Source organism: Bombina bombina, chromosome 1, assembly GCF_027579735.1.
Source record: "Bombina bombina isolate aBomBom1 chromosome 1, aBomBom1.pri, whole genome shotgun sequence".
Taxonomy (NCBI): Eukaryota; Metazoa; Chordata; class Amphibia; order Anura; family Bombinatoridae; genus Bombina; species Bombina bombina.
This window is the reverse complement of record NC_069499.1, coordinates 1179321659-1179348776: the sequence shown is the minus strand read 5'-3', so window position 1 is coordinate 1179348776 and position 27118 is coordinate 1179321659. Positions and strand designations below refer to the sequence as shown.

At 39.4% G+C, this 27118-nt stretch overlaps 1 protein-coding gene across 3 annotated transcripts in view; it reads right to left on the bottom strand.

Moving 5' to 3' along the window:
- The window catches only part of TANC2 (tetratricopeptide repeat, ankyrin repeat and coiled-coil containing 2), a 785323-nt gene that overhangs the window by 599964 nt on the left and 158241 nt on the right, over nucleotides 1-27118 (bottom strand). For all 3 annotated transcript variants that reach the window (XM_053699768.1, XM_053699765.1, XM_053699775.1), the window contains exon 2: nucleotides 22406-22505. In XM_053699768.1, the coding sequence (XP_053555743.1) occupies nucleotides 22406-22472 (67 nt within the window). In that variant the 5' untranslated portion in view covers nucleotides 22473-22505. The remainder of the gene's footprint in view (nucleotides 1-22405; nucleotides 22506-27118) is intronic.

The window sequence follows — 27118 nt, the reverse complement described above, 5'->3', positions numbered from 1 at the left end:
CATCAGAAACTTTAGGATTTTTAACCCCTAAAGTAATCAAAGCCTCCTTTAAAAGAAAACAATATGTTTAACTTTACCATCTGAAGACGAAACAGTATACCTGGTCTCAGGGCACTTAGCACTTGTAGAAGGTCAAATCGGAATTGACCTTTTACGCTTTTTTGAAGGCAGGAGAGCAGCCAACGCTTCAGAAACGGCAGTCTTGATAAAAATATGTATAGTATATTAAGAAGGTGAAACATTATTAATATTCTCCTGTCATGAACAAACAGAAGGTGCAATAATACCCAAATAACCCTAAAAATGGTAGAAAAGTTTTCAGGAGACAGGTAGATTTAAGGACAGAATCAGACTGCTCTATTATAGCATATGACAAGTCAATTCAATAAACACTAAAAAAATAAACACTTAAAAAGCTCTTGAGGAATGGAAATCACCTACCCTCTCCTAAGTAGTCTTTTAAATAAATACAAGGCACACTAGGCCAAACAGCAAAACAAAGCAGAATGAATTTAACGCGCATGAAAAAAACAAACAGCTATAAAGGGATTTAGCGTGCCAAACCCAACGTGCGCATTGCTGAACGTGAGCTAACACAGCATGCATAAACCACCTGAAGAACGAAAGTAACTATGGAAAAACTAAAAGGTACATCAGCTAACCCGACGTGCACAAACCTGAAGTATGCAAAACAGCAAGGGGAATAATGTAAAGGATTCTGTCCCAGGGCCATAGATATCAGTTTATATATATATATATATATATATATAGATAGATAGATATAGATATAGATATATTTATATATACACACACATACACACACAAACTAAAAGTTCCCATAACATAGCTATAGAGTCTAAAAGTTAATAAATTATACTTTCCAATAGACACTCGACCACTAGCAAACAAGCAGCAGACAGCTAAACCAGTACTAAAACATAGAAGCAGAGGTTATGGAACAGGAGTGTATTGTAGATCCATAAAGGAGTCAAAAGACAAGTCCCTGCGACCATTATTGAAGCTGCATGAAAAACTTACCATGAGGTGAAAAAATGAATCACAAACCATACCCCATAGACAAACATCCCTCTGACAAGCACTGTACTCTGAGGGGAAACCAGGCCTCAATAAGGACTGAAAACCTATTTCTCTGAAGAATCAAATACACATCTTCATTCTTCAACCACCTCCAGTGGAAGCAAAGTAAAGACTGAAGTATGTGTGAGGTGGGAGGGTTTTTATTGGGCTGTTGGGGCTTGGGAATCCTTGCCTCCTCCTAGTGGTAGAGAAGAGTAATTCCCAGGAGTAATGGATCGTGGACTCTCACAGCCTATATGAAAGAAATAATTGTAGAAGAAACTACCTTCCTGTTATGTATCTCTAGCTCAATGTAAAACTCTAATGGCATGCGACAGTTTTGCTGGATGCTCTATTAACTTATTTAGCCTGTGGAAGAGATGGGGAGCCAATTAAATGGAAATCGAGTCAAAGAACTGAAGAGAGTCTGGCGTGAAATCTAAACTTAAATGGAAAATTAATCTCTAATGCAAAGTAATCTTCTAAAATAATTAATCCAAAGAAGACAATTACAATAACTGAGGGTCGCAATTCAGGGCAGGATAATTAAACATATCAGCAGAACAAGTAAAGTTAGGTGTGTGTGATCAGGGAGTGAAAAGCCAATATGATTAAGGTGCAAAATCAGGGTATCGGTTTATGGTGGTACCCAGCCAAAATATCACAGCCGCAATAAATCGCCAACCAATATGTTGCAGCTTCACAGCATCCATAGTATTCCACTATAGTAGCTGAGAATCAACAACTAATCAGTGTTAAAGTAAGAGGGCTGGAAACCAGGCAGGTCTTATTTAAAGGTTACTGAAGGATCTAATCTATAAGAGAAAAGCACAGACTTATTGAAGCAGAATTATATTTATTCAGTGGGATCTATCTACAATAGACAATGTATGAACTTGAAGAGCAAAAGGATTTCTTATTTTTTTCTATGGACAAGTTTAAAGCCCATATTCAGATCTCTAGGTACCACTGGAATTAGCTTGTCTGTCTTTATATATTTGTAGAGCTCATGGGACAATGCTTTAGAGTATATCTGGGGACTTCCAAAAGTAAGTATTCTAGGACACACTTTAATTATTAGTAAAAAAAAAAAAAAAGTTTAGTTACCTTCAGGTCTCAGGGACAGACAACAAAATGAATTACATTCACACCTCTAGTGCCAATGCTGAGTCTTACAAATTATGTCATGGTGATTCTAAAAAATATAGTCTGTAGGGGGGTGGAGCTAACCACCAAAGCGGTAGGATGCATACATCAAGAGCTCCCAGCTATAGTTTTGATTTCAGAGACTAACATATGGAATTAATCATTATCTGGAACTTCTAACTGCATAGTAACTTTATATATTGGCCTCAGAATTGAAATATAGTGGTTTGGAGCCGGAGCCGTATTGCATCACTGATAAATGTTTGTCCGCTAAAGCCACGAGGCCATATATACCGTGGTGTGAATCAATACCTATGGAGCAGACTTACTCCACTCATATTTATTTATTTATAAAATATTTTACCAGGAAGGATACATTGAGATTTCTCTCGTTTTCAAGTATGTCCTGGGTCCACAAAACATTGCATTGATACAATAGGGTACAATAAAATTCAAAAACAATAATAATACACAATAGATGCAAAAATGTTACATAGGACAGGTAATAAATATATAATCGTCCATGACAGGTGCATTCTGTTTTGAGATATGTAGAGAGGGATCTCTTAAAGGATATTAGGCTTGGGGAAGGTTTGAAAGTGTTCGGGAGGTCATTCCATAACTGTGGCGCTCGGTAGGAAAAGGAGGATCGAGCTGCTTTCTTTTTGTATTGAGGCAAGCTAAATAATGTGCTGGTACTGGATCGGAGGTTATAGGAGGTGAGAATAGCCGGGGAGAGCATTCTGCTCAGGTAGGGTGGGAGCTTTCCAGAAAGGCACTTAAACACAAGGCAAGAAAGATGGAGGGTGAGTCTGGATTCCAGCGTCAGCCAGTTTAGTTCTTTTAGCATGTCAAAATGGTGGGTCTTGTAGTTACATTGTAGCACAAAGCGGCAGAACGAGTAATACAATGTATTAAGTTTATTAAGGTGAGTTTGCGGTGCAGGTGCGTATACTAGTCCCCATAATCCATGATAGGCATCAGCATTTGCTGTACAATCTTTTCCTTTACTGTAGGGCTGAGGCAAGATTTTTTTCTGTACAGGGCACCTAATTTTGGATAAAGTTTAGATGCAAGTTTTTCTATGTGGAGGCCAAAAGATAGATTAGGGTCTAAGAACATACCCAAGTATTTGAAAGAGTGGACTGCGGTCAGCGTGCAATTGGATTTTGTTTTGATGCGTAGATGGGAATTTTGTGATTTGTGTAATTTAGGCCCAGTTCCAAAGATCATTGTGACAGTTTTGTCAGTGTTTAGGAAGAGTTTGTTTTTTGAGATCCACTTTTCTACCTCTGTGAACTGGTCTTGGAGCACTGCTTCAAGCTGCGGCAGATCAGATTTGTTTGCATAGATTACCGTGTCGTCTGCGTACATGTGTATAGTTGAGGATTTGCAGACACCACACGTGACTGGGAGAGGGAGGGAGTCACTGTTAGAAACAGAGATATATTGTGATCGGTCCAATACATATTATCTAAACCAGGTTAATGGACGATCAGCAATACCAGGTTTTTTTTTTAGTTTGAGCAGTAGTATGTTGTGGTCCACTGTGTCAAAAGCCTTAGCAAAATCAAGGAAAATAGCTCCAGTTAGGTCTCCTTGTTCCATGCCAGTTTGGATGTTGTTGCAAACTTTTAGGAGGGCAGATGTAGTGGAGTGATTCGGTCGAAAAGCGGATTGATCAGGGGTCAGATAGTTAGAAAGTTGGTAATGCTCGCATAATTGCGTATGGACGCATTTTTCTAAGATTTTTGACAATACTGGGAGCAATTATATAGGGCGATAGAAACCAAGGTTAACTCCCCACTTTTATGAATAGGCACTACTCTTGCAGTTTTCCAGACACCAAGGATTCGTTAATTAGGGTTGTGACAGGCTTAGCAATTGCCGGCGCACTGAGCTTCAACAGCATTGCTGGGATTTGATCAGGTCCAGACTGGTTTTTCATTTTTAGATCATTAAGGTGTTTCTTAACGACATTGATGGGTACAGGTCTAAAATTGAACTTCTCTATATTGGGTCTTTGCTGTTTTAGTGGGGCCTGATCCACATTTGTAGCTTCCGGATGCGTGCCATTTATTAGTTTGTCAATCAGGGTGGTGGACCATCCGACAAAATAATTGTTAAAGGCATTTGCTACTTCTAAGGGGAGTTGCAGGTTTTGGTTATCCACATTGACAGTGGAGGGTTGGGAGTGGATTGGTGGATTTTGTAAGTTATTTATGAGTTTCCAAAACTTTCTAGGGTTAGATATGTTATTGTTCAGATTTTCACAGAAATATTGGGCATTAGCCAATTTTGTTTGTTTAGTGCATATATTTCGCCATTGTCTATATACACAGTGATCATTCATAGAGCCAGTATGCTTTTAACTTTTACCACAATGAATCCCGAAATTGGTACATTTGAATGAGGTCAGCTGTGATCCAATTCAAGTGTGCTCCTTTTACTCTCACCTTACGTAGTGGGGCATGTAAATTCCAAACTTGTAGGAGACTGAAAGAATTCAACTGTAGAGTCTAGATCTGGGATTAGGTTTAATCTGTGCCAGGGGAGGTTCCTGATGTCATTTAGAAATGATTGAATATTACATTTTTTGAAGGACCTGGTGATTTTAACCTTGGGAGAGGATTTAGTAGACTTTATTTGGCGCACGCAGTACACTAAGCAGTGGTCACTGAAATTGTTAGGGAGAACACCTGCCTCCTGGATTCGGTCGGGAGAAGTGGAGAGAATCCAGTCGAGAATGGTATGATTATGGCTTTTGATGTTTATGCGAGTTGGGGAGGAGATTAATTGAGTTAGCTGCAAAGATTTAAACAGCGAGCGACAACTGTTATTTTTTGGATTCAGCCAATCAATGTGAAAATCTCCAAAAAACAAAAATTTCACTTTTTGGGTTTTGAGCTATGGATTCACAAAGGAGATGTCCGAAATGGAATGCACAGGGGAGCTAGGTGGGCGGTAGATTCCTGCAACAATGATTGATTTACTGCAAGGGATCTCAATTTTGCCAGAAAGGAAATCAAAGGTGGCAGGAGAGCTAGATTTTTGTATGGGGGTGAACTTTGTGGAATTGTCGACATAAATTACAAAGCCGCCTTCTCTCTTTGCTCTGTCAATTCTATGGCATGAATACCCATGTATTGCAATGGCAGAGTCAGGTATTTTGCAGTTAGCCATGATTCAGAGATCACAATGATTTTTGGATTGTATTGTAAACACCAAGCTTGCAGTGCATCGATTATTGGTAGTAAGCTGCGGATATTACAGTGCACAAAAACAGAATTTATGTTTACCTGATAAATTTCTTTCTCCAACGGTGTGTCCGGTCCACGGCGTCATCCTTACTTGTGGGATATTCTCCTCCCCAACAGGAAATGGCAAAGAGCCCAGCAAAGCTGGTCACATGATCCCTCCTAGGCTCCGCCTACCCCAGTCATTCGACCGACGTTAAGGAGGAATAATAGCATAGGAGAAACCATATGGTACCGTGGTGACTGTAGTTAAAGAAAATAAATTATCAGACCTGATTAAAAAACCAGGGCGGGCCGTGGTCCGGACACACCGTTGGAGAAAGAAATTTATCAGGTAAACATAAATTCTGTTTTCTCCAACATAGGTGTGTCCGGTCCACGGCGTCATCCTTACTTGTGGGAACCAATACCAAAGCTTTAGGACACGGATGAAGGGAGGGAGCAAATCAGGTCACCTAAATGGAAGGCACCACGGCTTGCAAAACCTTTCTCCCAAAAATAGCCTCAGAAGAAGCAAAAGTATCAAACTTGTAAAATTTGGTAAAAGTGTGCAGTGAAGACCAAGTCGCTGCCCTACATATCTGATCAACAGAAGCCTCGTTCTTGAAGGCCCATGTGGAAGCCACAGCCCTAGTGGAATGAGCCGTGATTCTTTCGGGAGGCTGCCGTCCGGCAGTCTCGTAAGCCAACCTGATGATGCTTTTAATCCAAAAAGAGAGAGAGGTAGAAGTTGCTTTTTGACCTCTCCTTTTACCTGAATAAACAACAAACAGGGAAGATGTTTGTCTAAAATCCTTTGTAGCATCTAAATAGAATTTTAGAGCGCGAACAACATCCAAATTGTGCAACAAGCGTTCCTTCTTTGAAACTGGTTTCGGACACAGAGAAGGTACGATAATCTCCTGGTTAATGTTTTTGTTAGAAACAACTTTTGGAAGAAAACCAGGTTTAGTACGTAAAACCACCTTATCTGCATGGAACACCAGATAAGGAGGAGAACACTGCAGAGCAGATAATTCTGAAACTCTTCTAGCAGAAGAAATTGCAACTAAAAACAAAACTTTCCAAGATAATAACTTAATATCAACGGAATGTAAGGGTTCAAACGGAACCCCCTGAAGAACTGAAAGAACTAGATTGAGACTCCAAGGAGGAGTCAAAGGTTTGTAAACAGGCTTGATTCTAACCAGAGCCTGAACAAAGGCTTGAACATCTGGCACAGCTGCCAGTTTTTTGTGAAGTAACACCGACAAGGCAGAAATCTGTCCCTTCAGGGAACTTGCCGACAATCCCTTTTCCAATCCTTCTTGAAGGAAGGATAGAATCCTAGGAATCTTAACCTTGTCCCAAGGGAATCCTTTAGATTCACACCAACAGATATATTTTTTCCAAATTTTGTGGTAAATCTTTCTAGTTACAGGCTTTCTGGCCTGAACAAGAGTATCGATAACAGAATCTGAGAAACCTCGCTTCGATAAAATCAAGCGTTCAATCTCCAAGCAGTCAGCTGGAGTGAAACCAGATTCGGATGTTCGAACGGACCCTGAACAAGAAGGTCTCGTCTCAAAGGTAGCTTCCAAGGTGGAGCCGATGACATATTCACCAGATCTGCATACCAAGTCCTGCGTGGCCACGCAGGAGCTATCAAGATCACCGACGCCCTCTCCTGATTGATCCTGGCTACCAGCCTGGGGATGAGAGGAAACGGCGGGAACACATAAGCTAGTTTGAAGGTCCAAGGTGCTACTAGTGCATCCACTAGAGCCGCCTTGGGATCCCTGGATCTGGACCCGTAGCAAGGAACTTTGAAGTTCTGACGAGAGGCCATCAGATCCATGTCTGGAATGCCCCAAAGTTGAGTGACTTGGGCAAAGATTTCCGGATGGAGTTCCCACTCCCCCGGATGCAATGTCTGACGACTCAGAAAATCCGCTTCCCAATTTTCCACTCCCGGGATGTGGATAGCAGACAGGTGGCAGGAGTGAGACTCCGCCCATAGAATAATCTTGGTCACTTCTTCCATCGCTAGGGAACTCCTTGTTCCCCCCTGATGGTTGATGTACGCAACAGTCGTCATGTTGTCTGATTGAAACCGTATGAACTTGGTCCTCGCTAGCTGAGGCCAAGCCTTGAGAGCATTGAATATCGCTCTCAGTTCCAGAATATTTATCGGTAGAAGAGATTCTTCCCGAGACCAAAGACCCTGAGCTTTCAGGGATCCCCAGACCGCGCCCCAGCCCATCAGACTGGCGTCGGTCGTGACAATGACCCACTCTGGTCTGTGGAATGTCATCCCTCGTGACAGGTTGTCCAGGGACAGCCACCAACGGAGTGAGTCTCTGGTCCTCTGATTTACTTGTATCTTTGGAGACAAGTCTGTATAGTCCCCATTCCACTGACTGAGCATGCACAGTTGTAATGGTCTTAGATGAATGCGCGCAAAAGGAACTATGTCCATTGTCGCTACCATCAACCCGATCACTTCCATGCACTGAGCTACGGAAGGAAGAGGAACGGAATGAAGTATTCGACAAGAGTCCAGAAGCTTTGTCTTTCTGGCCTCTGTTAGAAAAATCCTCATTTCTGAGGAGTCTATAATTGTTCCCAAGAAGGGAACCCTTGTTGACGGGGATAGAGAACTCTTTTCCACGTTCACTTTCCAGCCGTGCGATCTGAGAAAGGCCAGGACGATGTCCGTGTGAGCCTTTGCTCGAGGGAGGGACGACGCTTGAATCAGAATGTCGTCCAGGTAAGGTACAACTGCAATGCCCCTTGGTCTTAGCACAGCTAGAAGGGACCCTAGTACCTTTGTGAAAATCCTTGGAGCAGTGGCTAATCCGAAAGGAAGCGCCACGAACTGGTAATGTTTGTCCAGGAATGCAAACCTTAGGAACCGATGATGTTCCTTGTGGATAGGAATATGTAGATACGCATCCTTTAAATCCACCGTGGTCATGAATTGACCTTCCTGGATGGAAGGAAGGATAGTTCGAATGGTTTCCATCTTGAAAGATGGGACCTTGAGAAATTTGTTTAAGATCTTGAGATCTAGGATTGGTCTGAACGTTCCCTCTTTTTTGGGAACTATGAACAGATTGGAGTAGAACCCCATCCCTTGTTCTCTCAATGGAACAGGATGAATCACTCCCATTTTTAACAGGTCTTCTACACAATGTAAGAACGCCTGTCTTTTTATGTGGTCTGAAGACAACTGAGACCTGTGGAACCTTCCCCTTGGGGGAAGTCCCTTGAATTCCAGAAGATAACCCTGGGAGACTATTTCTAGCGCCCAAGGATCCAGAACATCTCTTGCCCAAGCCTGAGCGAAGAGAGAGAGTCTGCCCCCCACCAGATCCGGTCCCGGATCGGGGGCCGATATTTCATGCTGTCTTGGTAGCAGTGGCAGGTTTCTTTGCCTGCTTTCCCTTGTTCCAGCCTTGCATTGGTCTCCAAGCTGGCTTGGCCTGAGAAGTATTACCCTCTTGCTTAGAGGACGTAGCACCTTGGGCTGGTCCGTTTTTACGAAAGGGACGAAAATTAGGTCTATTTTTTGCCTTGAAAGGCCGATCCTGAGGAAGGGCATGGCCCTTACCCCCAGTGATATCAGAGATAATCTCTTTCAAGTCAGGACCAAACAGCGTTTTCCCCTTGAAAGGAATGTTTAGTAGCTTGTTCTTGGAAGACGCATCAGCCGACCAAGATTTCAACCAAAGCGCTCTGCGCGCCACAATAGCAAACCCAGAATTCTTAGCCGCTAACTTAGCCAATTGCAAAGAGGCGTCTAGAGTGAAAGAATTAGCCAATTTGAGAGCATTGACTCTGTCCATAATCTCCTCATAAGGAGGAGAGTCACTATCGAGCACCTTAATCAGTTCATCAAACCAGAAATATGCGGCTGTAGTGACAGGGACAATGCATGAAATGGGTTGTAGAAGGTAACCCTGCTGAACAAACATCTTTTTAAGCAAACCTTCTAATTTTTTATCCATAGGATCTTTGAAAGCACAACTATCCTCTATGGGAATAGTGGTGCGTTTGTTTAAAGTAGAAACCGCTCCCTCGACCTTGGGGACTGACTGCCATAAGTCCTTTCTGGGGTCGACCATAGGAAACAATTTTTTAAATATGGGGGGAGGGACGAAAGGAATACCGGGCCTTTCCCATTCTTTATTAACAATGTCCGCCACCCGCTTGGGTATAGGAAAAGCTTCTGGGAGCCCCGGCACCTCTAGGAACTTGTCCATTTTACATAGTTTCTCTGGGATGACCAAATTTTCACAATCATCCAGAGTGGATAATACCTCCTTAAGCAAAATGCGGAGATGTTCCAATTTAAATTTAAAAGTAATCACATCAGATTCAGCCTGCTGAGAAATGTTCCCTAAATCAGTAATTTCTCCCTCAGACAAAACCTCCCTGGCTCCCTCAGATTGGGTTAGGGGCCCTTCAGAGATATTAATATCAGCGTCGTCATGCTCTTCAGTAACTAAAACAGAGCATCCACGCTTACGCTGACAAGGGTTCATTTTGGCTAAAATGTTTTTGACAGAATTATCCATTACAGCCGTTAATTGTTGCATAGTAAGTATTATTGGCGCGCTAGATGTACTAGGGGCCTCCTGAGTGGGCAAGACTCGTGTAGACGAAGGAGGGAATGATGCAGTACCATGCTTACTCCCCTCACTTGAGGAATCATCTTGGGCATCATTGTCATTATCACATAAATCACATTTATTTAAATGAATAGGAATTCTGGCTTCCCCACATTCAGAACACAGTCTATCTGGTAGTTCAGACATGTTAAACAGGCATAAACTTGATAAGAAAGTACAAAAAACGTTTTGAAATAAAACCGTTACTGTCACTTTAAATTTTAAACTGAACACACTTTATTACTGCAATTGCGAAAAAACATGAAGGAATTGTTCAAAATTCACCAAACTTTCACCACAGTGTCTTAAAGCCTTGAAAATATTGCACACCAATTTTGGAAGCTTTAACCCTTAAAATAACGGAACCGGAGCCGTTTTAAGCTTTAACCCCTTTACAGTCCCTGGTATCTGCTTTGCTGAGACCCAACCAAACCCAAGGGGAATACGATACCAAATGATGCCTTCAGAAGTCTTTTATCAGTATCAGAGCTCCTCTCACATGCGACTGCATGCCATGCCTCTCAAAAACAAGTGCGCAACACCGGCGCGAAAATGAGACTCTGCCTATGCTTTGGGAAAGCCCCTAAAGAATAAGGTGTCTAAAACAGTGCCTGCCGATATAATTATATCAAAATACCCAGAATAAATGATTCCTCAAGGCTAAATAAGTGTTAATATCAATCGATTTAGCCCAAAAAATGTCTACAGTCTAAATAAGCCCTTGTGAAGCCCTTATTTACAATCGTAATAAACATGGCTTACCGGATCCCATAGGGAAAATGACAGCTTCCAGCATTACATCGTCTTGTTAGAATGTGTCATACCTCAAGCAGCAAAGGACTGCAAACTGTTCCCCCAACTGAAGTTAATGCTCTCAACAGTCCTGTGTGGAACAGCCATGGATTTTAGTTACGGTTGCTAAAATCATTTTCCTCATACAAACAGAATTCTTCATCTCTTTTCTGTTTCTGAGTAAATAGTACGTACCAGCACTATTTGAAAATAACAAACTCTTGATTGAATAATGAAAAACTACAGTTAAACACTAAAAAACTCTAAGCCATCTCCGTGGAGATGTTGCCTGTACAACGGCAAAGAGAATGACTGGGGTAGGCGGAGCCTAGGAGGGATCATGTGACCAGCTTTGCTGGGCTCTTTGCCATTTCCTGTTGGGGAGGAGAATATCCCACAAGTAAGGATGACGCCGTGGACCGGACACACCTATGTTGGAGAAAGAGAGGCCTTTTTTAGTTGGAAGGCTAGGAATGGAATTTGCTGGGGGACCAGGGTTAGACTCTACATCATTTGCAAGGGCAAGTAGCATAAGGAATAGGAATTTGGACATAGTTTTTGTTTGGCTATATAGTGAATGGCATACTTTATAATTTTGTGAGGTGGGGGTAGGAGGGTTATTTTTTATAACTCTCCACCAGCACTCAGCAGATAAGTTACAGCAACAGAGCAGGCCATGGTCTATGATCATTTGTTTTCCAGTTTGAGGTGGGTGCTTATGGCGGTAATGAAGTGAACTAAATTGGAGTGAGAAAAGGTTTGTCACGAATATCAGTATGGTCATATTTTGATACATGTTAGTGCTATTAGGTGTGTAGATGAAAATAAGGCTACTAAATTACCATGAAGGATCTCCCGCTGAGGGTAGAGTCTATTTTTGGAGAATTTAAAGCTGACATGATCAGCAGCTTGGACCGCCTGAGACGGATCGACAAGAAGGGGATAGTGCGGCACTCCGATCTTCAGGGATCACATTCAGAAGTGGCCATTGGATAGCCGAATAGAAGACCTGACCCTGTGGGATGTGGCCGGTCCCCGGGAGGGGGTCTCAGAACATATAACCCACAGAAGAGAGGTCTCTTGGATCCGCAGGAGTACGCACAAGATGATCCAGCATGCCTACTTAAAAAGCTGGGGTCGGGGCTTGAACCTAGCTCAACATTCACCTGTCTTGATGACAGCCATGCTGGAGACCCTTAGACACCCACCTAGAGGAGAGAGAGGTGCCATGTTAGCTGTGCTGCTAGAGTCGTATATACAGGAGGCTGAAGAGATAAAGACTGTAACTTCAAGAAGGCCTCAGGTTATTTCTCCTAAACAAGCATTTGGCAGTACCGGTGTGGGATAGGATGAAATGCCCTACAGAGGATCATCAATCGGCATATAGACTGTGACTCCCATACATTTTCAATGGAATTGACTAGGTGGATACCTTGACATTTAGATTCTGGTCCTCTGTTGATTTTTAGACCCTTGGTTCCACCTATAAATAGCTAATATGCGCTGTTGTGATATAATACTCAGTTAGGAACAGCATATAAATTTGTATACAGCCCATAATTAGTTTTTTACTTATCTAAAGTTGTTCACATTACCTTACTCGATATCTAAATTATGTTATTAGACTACTCATGTTCAGTTTTTTAGCATAACTTTTAATCCACATATATTTGTGATCGCTACAGTAGGGGTTGAATGTTTTCTCTTGAGATTGGTAGGTCATAGTAATCAGATCATCACAATTAAAATAGATGCTATTTACATCTTTAGAACAGCTACTTTATCTCATGCATTTTTGTTGATATACACAATATACTAGACAGGGGTCTGATGATTTGCCTACAAGGCTAGGCAAAAGACTAAACTTTGTTTGTATTTAGGGACTTGACCCTTTACACAATTGAGATTAAGTACTTTAATGAATACACTAGCTTTAATGACGGTACTAAACCTGAGCCTCTTGTTTAGTGTACATCTACAGGTTTAATAGATGTATATGTATATTTATATTTCCTGGTGAGACTTACCAACTTATACCTACCTTATAATTTAGCTAATGCACTAAAGTTTTTATTGTATGACAGTTTTTTCTTTTAATCCAGTTTTTTATCACTGGCAGTATAGTGTTTCTCTCTTCAATTCATATATTTGGGGCATTAAAATACTATGTACAATGTGATGATAAAAGTTATTGTGCATAGTTGTGCGTGCTGGTGACAATTTCAGTTATGACATTATATACCTGATTACCTGTTATGCAAAGTATATGTTTCTTAGGTTGAGAAGAATAGTTTCACTATTTTTCCAACTACGTTTAGATCTTTCATCCTATTTTTATATTTCCCCCAAACTACCCCTTAGCCAAAGATATTTTGTTTTAGGAGGTTCATGTGAAACCTATATTTACTATCTGGGGATCACAATTAGCTAGCTAATTGAGTGTTTGCTATGGGAAGATTTAACTTTATATACAGAATAACAAACAAAAAATAATGGAGGCGCTGCAAAATTTGATCAGTTTTTCCATTCAGATTGCAACATATTGAGGTGTTTTTAGAGTTGAAAAAATTAGGTTGCCCTACCACGACCCTTATAGAACATTGTATTTTGTTTTATATATGTTGCTCTTCTACATTTGTGCATTGTGATACATGTTAAAGTGAAGGTAAAGTTATTCTAATAGAAATGTCTCTTTATTTTCCTTTTCTAAATTACAAGGTAGTCGCTAGGTTTATTTTTTTTAAAAACGTTTATTTAACCATATTTACTAACTTTTATTTTAATGTGCCTTACAATCGTAATCCCCTCCCATACAGCAGTTCCGTGTTTTCAATACATAGACGTATAGAGCGGTCCCACCCACTCTATACGTCAGAACTACACTCGTGCACATCTATCCTCTGTTAACCGCGCATGCAAAAATGTTTGCTCTCAAAAGCGCATGCGTTAATTACTTGTTACAGTATGCGTTGCGGTGGGTGTTTGAAAAACAAATGAAACTCCTAATGCGCATACGCAAAACGAGGACGCGCTCGCTTTGAAGGAGGAGATAGAATCACTCGCGCATGCACACAATCAAGCATCAGCTTGTGATGTCAATTGACGGCCGCCTAACGGCCAGAAAATCAATTGGCTATATAAACAACGTGATCGTTGTTTATAAAAAAAAAAATATAGACGGGTTGTTTTTTGACAAGCGAAATAGCAGCAAATTATACAAGAAAACTAAGGTACTAAATAAAATTCGAAAAAACCATGAATGAACATCATATTAAAATTTAATACTATATCGATTATAACATAGAAGAGAGAGTAAGTTTAACTTCACTTTAAGCTCACAAAATGTGGTACATTGCATATCTGTATTTCTTTCTTGCCTCAATAAAAACTATATTTTAAAAAATAAAATATTATATATATATATATATATATATATATATACACATATATATATATATACATATATATATATATATATACATATATATATATACATATATATATATATATATATACACATATATATATATACACATATATATATACACATATATATATATATATATATATAGTCAGTAGCCTCCGATATTCAAAACATTGCCATATATAGATATATACCAAAAAAGTTGTCTGAACCTCGCTGTGCTGAAGAGTAGTAAAATGTCTCTCATAGGATGTAATGTGGAGTGCAACTTCAGCAAATCTGCCAACATCACCACTGAGCTGTAAATGTAGGCAGCGGGGGGGGGGGGGTATCTGTTACACTTTGAAAATAAAAAATGTTTTTCTGTGTAGTAACACTTCAAATTATGCATATGTAAATTCAGTTTCACTAGATTGGTCACACTGTACAGTCACTAGATTTGTCACACTGGCAAACATGGCCACAGGACTTCAGCCACAGAGCCCTTCTGGCTAGAACCGCTAGTCCTATATCCTTAAAGGAAGTGCTATCCTCCAAAGAAAAAGTGGTTCTCTTAGCCAAAGTAGATATGGCTCCATCCACCTTTGGGACAGGGTTCCATAACTCCAGATGAGAAGAGGGGACAGGAAACATCTTCTTAAAGGATGGAGAAGGTGAAAAGGATATTCCAGGTTTATCCCATTCCTTAGTAATAATGTCTGATATGAAAGATGGAACCGGAAAAACATCAGGAGCCTGAGATTTGGGCTCAAATATTATGTCCAATTTGTGAGGCGGAGCTTCCTTAGGCAGGTTGGTGCTCCCAAGGTGCGTAGAACTTCCTTCAAAAGATACCCGAGATGCCCCATCTTAAATCTAAAAGGTAAAATCCTCCTTATCGGCCTGTGAGTGAATCAGATGAAGACGAATCTGAAACATGGGATAGGTTCACACTATGGAACAGTAGGCTCCCCAGATTTTTAACAGGCTTTCGCTTGCCCTAATGAAGGCATAGCCCCCAAAAGCTTAATTCTGAGGAATCTGTAGTGAGCAGGGAGAAGCTTTATACACCTTAATATTGTCAAAATGGGACTGGAGAACAGACATCATTGCATGCATTAATTACACAGCTGTGCTGGGGGGGAAACAGTGTCCCCAGCAGCTCCCGTATGCTCAATCCTGCTCTTTAATTTCTCTCACACTCAAAGTATTAAAGTACTATAAAAGTCCCCTGTAAAAAACTATAGCAATAATATGTATATGAGGAGACTTCACTGCTATGCCATTTTTGTCCTACTTAAATGCTACGTAAAGGATGTCCCTTCCTGGTAGCAAGCTGAGCACTGAAAGTCAAACGTAGCGCTGCGCCGCCTTAACAGACTAAAGGCTGCGACACACTGCAAGCGATGCGGCGCGAGGCGAAGCAGCTGCTTCACACCGCGTCGCATTGTTAAGAAGTTCAAATATTTAATCTCTGAGCGCTCAGCTGCGCGAGCTGACGCAGCAGAGTGCTCACAGATGAAAAAGGTAGTACACATGGAGCGTGCGCCGCTCCGCTTGCAGTGTGTCACAGCCTTAAGGCTGTGACACACTGCACACGGAGCGGTGCGCAGCATATAGATACGGCTGTGCACGCTCAGTGTGTCCTGCCTTTTCATCTCTGAGCACTCTACTGCGTCAGGTCGCATATCTGAGCGCTCAGAGATAATATATCTGAACTTCAGAAGCGATGTGACGCAGAGCGAAGCAGCTGCTTCGCCTCGTGCCGCATCGCTTGCGGTGTGTCACAGCCTTTAAGGCGAAAGGAAGTGGGCAGAGCACGCAACGAAAAAAATTCTCTTAACAACTAAACCACCGCAAGACAGAATGAGTATGGCACTCTACCTACAGCTATACGGCAGAAGACCCAGAAGTTCTCTGCAGGATTAATTCCTTAACTTTGTAAAACATATGTGTGCCAGCGTGCGTGCCTGGAGTCCTTCAGCAAAAATAGTTATCTATTAGAACAAGCCGTGTGCACTCAGTACTGCAGTTTAGAACGCGCAGTTCCCAATGTAAAACACAGACACACACCGCGCCCTGTAGCAATAAAGGCACTCGCCATAAACCAAGGCTGCATATTCTAACCCCCCCATGACTGAATCCATAACGCCTATTGCAGAGCTACCACTTGTAGGCACTGGCCATATAGCTGGATACAAGTCAGGATAAGAAACGCAACTAGTCTATAAAGGGAGCGTATGGGATTTACCTCTGAAAGAATTACAGGCTGTCCCCCGAGATTTGCAATAAATGAGATACAGTAGTGTTAGTTCTCTGTCACTGACAGTCTCGGATAAATTCAAGACAACAAATGAAATATCACAAAAATACTGGGGAGGCTAGGGAACTTCCCTGCAAGCACCAGAAGGTAGTGTTCATACGTGCAGATCACAGTGAAAGCTCTCTCTCCTCTCTTGAAGAAACTATCCATTGAGGGTTACTTTGCAAGAAAACTTCATTTGAAAAGCACCTCCATTCTCTCCCTACCTCATTGACGAGGCAAAAAACTACTGGGAGGGAAGGGGAAGTGGAAGGTGTACTTGAATGCTCTGGCAGGGGTGTCTGCCTCCTCTTGGTGGTCAATTCCCACTTGTAAGAATAGGATGTCGTGGACTCTCACTACCATTATAAAGAAATACAGGTTACTCCCATGGAACGCCCATGAAACTCTCACGGAATGCCTATATTCATAATATCTGCCATCTACTTTATTAATAAAGACACAAAAAAATCCTATTAAAACTATAGGAGCTTGGAATGTGGTATATGAAATATGTATATACAATGTTTATGTATTGTACAGTATAATGTTAGAATATGTATGAAAACTTTAGACGTGATTGTAAAAATAATTTGTGTCCTTAGGCGTGTTTTTTTTTTTTAAACTTATTTTAAGAATGCGATGACGTGTTCGCAATATTCATATTTCATAATACTGTGATCACAAAGACGCAATTGTGTTTTACATATATTGCAATTGGGATGGCACGATTGTGCTTTACATATAATATTGCGATAGCGCTTTCGTGTTTTACTTATAATATTGCGATCGCACTGTAGCAAACGTGTTATTAATATAGGACACGTTTGCTACAGTGTGATTGCAATATTTTAAGTAAAACACAATCGCTCCAGCGCAATAATTTGAAATATGAATATTGTGAACACGTAATCGCATTCTTATAATGCCCAAGGACACAATACAAGATTTTTACAAATCACGCCTAAAGTTTACATACATATTCTAACATTACACTATACAATACAGATACAGTAAACAATGTATATACATATTTCATATACCCACAGTCCCCTAGCTCCTATAGGTGTATTATTGATATGTTTAATTCCTTTATTGTATTGTAAGAACAGGGATTGATCTTCTGTTGACACATGTAAATTGTATTGTCATACAGCATACACTGCGTAAAGGGATCATTTACTTTACACCTTCGATGTAGGTGCGATGCTACTTTGAATATATCGCCAGTAACAGAGAAGCATCGCCATCCACTGAAATGTATGGTAAGACGGCTCTCGGCGATGCTGCCTTTAAACATTACTGTAATTTCTTTAGAATATTTCACTGGCTTAATCAACTTTGCAACGCACCTCTTTTAAATATTTTGCTGCACTTTCAATCATCAGGGCCTGTATCGGTGTGGATAAGCTACACAGTCTATATCAATGAGAATCATCAGCTTTAGGCTTATACCACTTTTAATATGACTTTATAAAATTTAAATAATTAATTAAATTTTATAAAGTGCAATAATATAATGCAGGGATGGCCAAATGGTGGCCCCGAGGTTAAATATGGCCCCCTGCACTAGTATTAGCAGACCCCGGGAAAAAAGCAGAGCTAAGTGTGCCATAGCTTTGTAGCCCCAGGAAACAGTGGAACTAAAAATGTGTGCTGTTGGATGACCACAACTCAAAAAACCCTCTGCAGATTGCCCTCTGTATGCTGTTCTTACCCCCAATCTTACCTAAACCTGGCCCTGTGCCACTGGATATTTTTACAAAATATAATATTTGTTTCTTTTAAGGGACAGTCTAGACAAAATTAAACTTTCATGATTCAGATATTTTAAACAACTTTCCAATTTACTTTTGTCATCAAATTTGATTTGTTCTCTTGGCATTCTTAGTTGAAAGCTAAACCCAGGTAAGCTCATATGCTAATTTCTAAGCCCTTAAATGCTGTATCTTATCTGAATGCATTTGACCGTTTTTACAGCTAGATGGCATTAGTTCATGTGTGCTATATAGATAATATTGTGCTCACACACGTGGTGTTACCTAGGAGTCAGCACTGATTGGCTAAAAAGCAAGTCTGTCAAAAGAAGTGAAAAAGGGGGCAGTCTGCAGAGGCTTAGATACAAGGTAATCACAGAGGTAAAAAGTGTATTAATATAACAGTGTTAGTTATGCAAAACTGGATAAAGGTTTATTAAAGGGACAGTCTACACCAGAATTTGTATTGTTTTAAAAGATAGATAATCCCTTTATTACCCATTCCCCAGTTTTGCATAACCAACACAGTTATAATAATATACTTTTAACCTCTGTGATTATCTTGTCTTTAAGCCTCTGCAAACTGCCCCTTTATTTCAGTTCTTTTGACAGACTTGCAGTCTAGCCAATCAGTGACTGCTCCCAGATAACTTCACGTGCACGAGCACAGTTTTATCTATATGAAATACGTGAACTAACACCCTCTAGTGGTGAAAAACTGTTAAAATGCATTATGAAAAGAGGTGGCCTTCAAGGTCTAAGAAATTAGCATATGAACCTCCTAGGTTAAGCTTTCAACTAAGAATACCAAGAGAACAAAGCAAAATTGGTGATAAAAGTAAATTGGAAAATTGTTTAAAATTACATGCTCTATCTGAATCATGAAAGTTTATTTTGGCCTAGACTGTCCCTTTAATGCATTGTCTATCTTTTTAAACAATAAAAATTCTGGGGTAAACTGTGGCTGTTAAGGATTCTAAAATATTGATCTGCAGCCCACATGTGTTGTGTCTTAGAGGCAGAACTTTTTTTTTTTTACTTTCTGCAATGAGTTTTTTTAGTGAATTTTTTTCTGCAGGTCATTTGAAAATTAAAATCAATTTTAAATTAGGCATTTACTCTAAAGCACCAGATCAATTGCTATGTGTTAATTAACTGGATAATAAAGCAAATTTTAAGTTTTATAATTGCATTGCCAATTAACTGCAGAGAAATGGTTTGGTTTAGTTTTCCTTTGCTCTTGGTCTAACTACATAATTATAAGGTAAAAATATAGTAATAAAAAAGGTGCATGGCTCTCAAGAACTCACATTCAGGAGGGGGTGGGAAGCCTGGCTGCAAGGACCCGGCACTAGCACCTCTTAAAGGAAGACGGCACTTTGTGACGAGCGTGGGGACATTTGGGGAGGCTCTTTGACCTCCCTACTGGCCCTTTGAAATGCTACAGTGCGCCTCCAACACTGTGTACACCCTGTGCACACGCCTTTGTATACAGTTCTCAATAAAACAGCTCAAAATGATAAAAATGAATCAAAAATTGTTAAACTGAGAGCTATTATGTAAAGCTTGTGTGTACAGATACATTGATGGGCCTCTTGGACTCTTCTAGACAGCAAGTTCTGAAGACAAAACAGCACCATAACACTAAAAGTTTGGATACTGACCAGTGCAGACTTTAGTGTCATGTGACAAAAACAATTCTAGGGAATTAGCATCCTTACTGCAGCATTCTGCACCATCTGAACACAACATAGCCGTTTATCTGAAGTCCTACATATAGTGCAATGCAGTAAGACAGGGATAACGACAAATGCATAAATGTGCTTCATCCCAAATATACTACTCAGATTAAAGAAAGCAGCTTTACAATAAAGCATGAGACATGAAATTAATTCTTTATACAGTAAGTCAATATGATGAACATGTTACCATTATGTCTCCAAACATTACTTTTGCCATTTTATTAGAGTTCTGCTTTAGCCATCATTACTAATGGTGAATGATTAACACCTTGTTTGTCATCAGCATATCAATGACAGGCAAGGCTAGGCGAGTTGACACATGAATTAATCAGTCTTGCCTTGACCAAGCTACTCTTTAAAAAAGCTTCCCAGTGTAAGCATTAAATCCTAGGAACTCCTGTTGCATGGAGGATGTCTGTCAGTAGATCAGACTCACTTGTCTCAGACGTACACACATGCAGATTTGCACAACATTATTTTATTTACACATATAAACACAACCCTAGGGTGGAAGCTTATAAGCACATTAAACACTGCCTTATTTTAACCTCAGTCCAGCAAAATATGGTCACAATAATCATTGACTATAGTGACACACTGCCTCCTGCTGGAAGTGAAAGGATTATCATATATCAAATTTCCTCTTCAAAAACTGATCATAGAAAAAAAGCAGATGCGGCATGCCAACCTAGACTTAAATATAAACAGTGAAATAGCGCCAGAAGGTGACATTTAACACATTCCTTTGTTTTAATATTAAATAAATGTACTAAACAATAAGGTCTGTACCCACAATTTGGTGAATATGCTGCACTACATAACTGGAAATATTTGTCGCACTGGAGTGGCCACTCCATTGTTTTTTTTAATCTAGGCCACAGGTGAAAACAAACACATGGATAAACAATTTTCACAGAATGGATTAAACAGAGTACCTGTGCACACTTTATACAGTGATTATGCACAGCACAGTCGAATCTACATATAGACTGCAGGACTTCTCTCATGCAGCACCAACCCACTGGTACACACTTCCTCGCACTGTCAGACTTTCCCCTAATATGGCCTCTTTTAAACATTTTTGTCCAAGGAAGCCTAGTACTCGACTCAGTAACGAATGAATTCCACTTACCTAATAATTGCCCTCATCTGACTCTGTATTAAAGGACCGCTAAACACAGTAGAATAACACAATCAATAAAAGCATAATAAATAGACAATGCAAAAGCACTTGGTTTGAATTTCAAATGAGTAGTAGATTTGTTTTCTGACAAATGCCAGTTAGTTATATTTTCCTTTCTAATGCATCATGTGACAGCCATCAGCCAATCTCAAAATGCATATACGTATATCCTGTGAATTTTGCACATGCTCAGTAGGAGCTGATACATCTCAAAGTGGGCATATAAAAAGTCTGTGCACATTTAGATAATGGAAGTAAACTAGAAAGCAGTTTAAAATTGTGTGCTCTATCTGAATTATGAAAGTTTAATTTTGACTTGAATCTCCCTTTAGCATTATTCTCCCCCTCCTACCCTTCTATATTGTAAAGTTTCCACGGGAATAGGGCCCTCCATTCCTCTTGTATTTTTTTCACAAAATTTGTCTTGTCAATTGTACCCATGGACAGTGCTGTGGAATTTGTTGGCGCTTTATAAATAACGTATAATAATAATAGAATTGAGGCGCTAGCAACACATTTATTTATTATTGAAGACATCCAGGACTGCACTGCTCATTATAACATGAGCTAGTGTTTTATCTAAAAATCTAAGTCATATAAAGCAATCATATCAAGCCATGCATGTGTTATATGTAGAAAGTTAGAAGCCTTGACACAGAGTTCCCCAACAAACCTACGTTAAAAGGTCAGAGACTGAGAGTGCCCAAAAGCCCATCGGAAAGAACTACATACAAACTGTCCTTTTATATATATTTCACAAGTGTTAATATTTGCTGGCACCTTTGTGCAATGATACAGGCAGGTAGAGATGTAGGAGGCCGATAATTGGATGGCATTTTATATCAGTACAAATTTGCTACTTGAATGGGATTATCATGATTATAAGATAAAAGCCTCAAAAATGATTCATTAGTTCAGACACCTACTCCATTTGAGAAGAGAGGAGCCAGATAAAATACAGAGTAGGTTTTCTCTGTGACCCCTGAGCCTAGGGCTAGAAAATCCTACCCTCAAGATCCAAAACCCTCATACTAAAAACACAAGGGAAAACAAAGGCCACTGACTTTTACAAAGAGGTTTAGATAGACACTTACCACTAGAGCGGTTCTTTCTGTTGGATTTCCCACCACTGAGGAGCATCTTTAGACTGTTGCGGAACATGTCTGCGCTACTGCGCACACTTCAGCCAGTGATCTGCAATATAGTACAAAGGGAAATATGAGTCTAGTAATAAAGTCTACGATGAATCAAGCAATAACATGATACATAACTAACCCATAGTTATTTTTTGGAGAATTCTCTTTGCCTCATTAGAAAAAGGGTTTGAGTGTCCCTTGTTACTATGCATATATGTCACTATGTGTAAGAGTTGACTGTTACTATGCACAACAGTGGTGGAACAATTTAGTGATAAAAGCAGCGGTATACAACATGAATAACGATCACGTGATACCATACGGCCTATGAAATAGACAGTTGTGGCGAACTATTATAAGGTTTGAACAATTATTGTCATACAATACGTATCAAACCTGTATGAATAGATTCAAACAGAGGAATACATTTTATATGTTTTACATTTAGATATAGGGCTTGCTAGTGGGGGTTCACCTAAATTGACCCACACAGCTGTTTCCCTGATTAAGAGATTTGATTGGCAGCATTTTGTATTTAAGGCAGCATGTTTTCATTGTATTATCATGCCTGATGAAACGGCTAGGATAGCCGAGAAACGAGTTGCATATTAGGGGGTTTTAATATTCTTTTCAACCCCCCATATTTGTGCACTTTTCATGGTTTTATTAAAATTTGTGTTTTTAAACTTTTAACAAAAAAACTGAGTGCCTTTTAGCATTGCAGCTTAATACACAAGTCTGTTGCCTTCCTCCTGGAGAGAGCTGACGGTGGGAGATCAGTGAGTTGGAACATTGGGAGTCTCCAGAACGCTTCCATCAGCACACTAGGGTGCTGCTACATTTCCTGAGTACCCTGTAATCTTTTATCGTCTGGTTAACATTGATATATTGGTATGCACATGAAGCGCCCTCTTTTTTCTATATCCAGAATCTTTGCCACCATTTGGGGAATCGGTGAAGAGAGCAGCTGTAGTTGTGTGCACTTTGGGAACAATGAACCTTCTTACCATATCTTTGGGACAAATTTTCACCCAATTGGGATTAACACTATATGGACATTTTGGGACTCTATATGTAAAGATCACTTTGTTAAATCTGTTTTATTTTGTGCGTCCTACATCCAAGCCCAACCATTAAAGGGTCATGATACCCAATTTTTTTCTTTCATGATTTAGAAAGAGCATGTCATTTTAAACAACTTTCTAATTTACTTCTATTATCTAATTTGCTACATTCTCTTGATATCACTTGCTGAAAAGCATATCTAGATATGCTCAGTAGCTGCTGATTGGTTGCTGCACATAAAGGCCTTGTGTGATTGGCTCACACATGTACATTGCTATTTCTTCAACAAAGGATATCTAAAGAATTGAGCAAATTAGATGATAGAAGTAAATTGGAAAGTTGTTTAAAATTGCATGCCCTATCTGAATAATGAAAGTTTAATTTTGACTAGACTGTCCCTTTAAGCGCCCCCTAGGGGAACATAGATTACCAGGTTTAAGTATTTAAAATTTAAATGCACATTTCCAACTAGTTGCACTAGAAGAAAACCTGTACAATGTACACTTAGGGCCAACCTTGACTGTCTCCATTAAATGTAATCCATCTAAGTAATCTTCTTGGGTAGTGTAATTGAATATCTGTTTTATAAAGCTTAATCACTAATTGACTGTTCCCATTAATAAAGAAATTTTTTGTGACTTCTAGACATTCCCCATTAACAATACCAGAAAACCTAAAAGAGTAACTGCAGTCATACATCCAGTTGATTCTTATGTTCAAACCAATAAATTGTAATGAAAGAGTGAAAAAAAAGTGATGTTCCAAACCCCAAGACAGAACATGCTGTGATCTGAAATGTCATCGCAAAAAATACAGCATGTCTGCAGAAAGAACAGGACACATACAGGAGCTGTTAGCGCTTTCACTTTGCAGTGCTGCTCCACATCAGGCTGTTCAAACAGCACTGTGCTCTGGCTGCACTAGGTAAATGTTAATACAGCACAGTGATTGGTGACTGTCTCACAAGGATTTTTTTAAACCCCACACCCTAGCCTTTCCTGGTCTGCAAAGCTGTAACTCCTGAATGTAACTCATTGTTGTGAGCAATGCACCCTTTTTATTACTTTCTAATTATGTGATGTTACACCAAGAGCAAAGGAAACAAATTTATTCAATAGACACTTTAAAAACTTTTTTCTTTTTTTTCTTCTTCTCTAGAGCTTATTTGCAATGTAGTTTTCATCTGCTGCAGTATATCATACAATTTTAAAAGTTAATAAACACATTGCAATTCAGCTGGTGCTTTTAATGTAACTTACAATTGAATTTCAAAATGACCTGAAGAAAAATGTAACCAAAAAAATGTAATTGCAGAAAGTGAAAAAAAGTTCTGCCTCAGGGGTTCCAAACTATAGATAACTTAATTACAAAAAGTACAATAAATACCACTTATCTTTTTTATAGATTTGTGAAAAGAGACATTTTGATATACACCTTCCTCTAAGGTATACCAGGGGTTAATCTTATAATCTAATGAAAATATAGATATATGTAAAATAATCATAAAAGTAAAGAACCAGGAGTAAAATTTTAGAAGCCATGGCATCCTCTCTTACCAGATTTTCCAGCCATTGACCCTGTAATTTGAATGTCCTAACACGTTCAAACACCTCCCTATAAGAGGGTAAAGAATGCTTACTACGGTATCCTGTCCAGCTACTGTGCTGGAAGTTGTCAACATTACTTAATGTGTCTGATACACGAGTACGTGCTAAAGTATGTCATTAAACTACAACAGCTAAACGAATGTCAAACATGATAAAATGTCTTCAATGTAGCATTGTGAATCTGGAAAACTCTGCCTATCTACTTCAGATTGCAGATGGGAATTCAAACAGTGGAATGTTGTACAAGCATTTAGTTCAGTTACATAACACAATATCCTACAACTCTGTATACAACAAGTGCAATACTCAAATAATGGGAAGTAACAGACCTCTTACATGTCTTCCTGTCTATAGCAGTCCTTATGCAGGCTTCTTGAAGAGTTCATTTCCACACACACAACAACCTGACTAACACACTCCCATACAAACTTCTGGGTAGCACAAGCACCCATCCTCACACACCAACCTAAGGTCCTAATTCAAAATCAAGCCTACCAGCCAATTCACGTAAAAACTTGCCTCTAAATCACGAAACAGAATTCAAAATCAAGTGGTCCTGCAGATATAAGCAGCTCCTCAGCCAGTGAAATATACTCGGCTGCACACTGCAGGCAGCTATATTGGCATGGAATACTAATAACAAAACAAGCGTGAACACACACACATATATATATATTTGCTGCAAAATTTGCTGGAGCGCACCACTGTAATCAATGGAGGAAATAGAGCCAGACAGCAGTGCAGAAAAAAAAAGTAATTTGTATTTTTTGTTGTTGTTGTTCTTTTTATTGAGAACAGTAGAATATGACACAAATTGGCAACATAGAGATAATCCTAATGTTAAAGAGCCTTAAAACATTTTACGATCCGTTCATATCCTAAAAGGGCTAATTAAGTTAAAAAATAGTTTAAAAATTGATGGCAAGTATTTTAAAATAATTGTCAAAAATAAGCAAAATTACTTACATAGCCATGCTGTCTGGAGTAGTTTGATCCACCACCCCCTTATCAGTGTTTAGCTTCAGAAACACAGTCATTGTATTTCACAGCTGCTTATTTGCTACTAGGCATGCTCCAGCAGATGACTGTGCAGGTCTGCATTCTACCAAATCAAAGGTAGATATAGATACAGCCATATAAGTAAATGTGTGGGGGGAGTTAGAGCTGTGCAATTCAGAAACTTAAAAGAAAGGGTTAATGGCGAGGAACTGTAATATAAATTTGCAGTTAAAGTAATTAAAGTACATATCATATTCTGTCTCTATCCCAACTTGTTTTATGTCCCTTTAAATAAAAATTGAAGGTCACGTCTGACAGTATACAATAATAATGTGGATATATATATATATATATATATATATATATATATATATATATATAAATAATTATATTAAATCTTTCAATTGTCAGATATTCTACTGTATTTAAATATTTTCTAAATTTAACAGTTTATATACATAGTTTCCAGTCCACTGAACCAAACATATAATCATTAGACTGTAGAGAAAAAGAAAAATAGAAAGAAAAAAAATATAAATTTATGTAAGAACTTACCTGATAAATTCATTTCTTTCATATTAGCAAGAGTCCATGAGCTAGTGACGTATGGGATATACATTCCTACCAGGAGGGGCAAAGTTTCCCAAACCTCAAAATGCCTATAAATACACCCCTCACCACACCCACAATTCAGTTTAACGAATAGCCAAGAAGTGGGGTGATAAAAAAGTGCGAAAGCATATAAAATAAGGAATTGGAATAATTGTGCTTTATACAAAAATCATAACCACCCCAAAAAAAGGGCGGGCCTCATGGACTCTTGCTAATATGAAAGAAATGAATTTATCAGGAAAGTTCTTACATAAATTATGTTTTCTTTCATGTAATTAGCAAGAGTCCATGAGCTAGTGACGTATGGGATAATGATTACCCAAGATGTGGATCTTTCCACGCAAGAGTCACTAGAGAGGGAGGGATAAAATAAAGACAGCCAATTCCT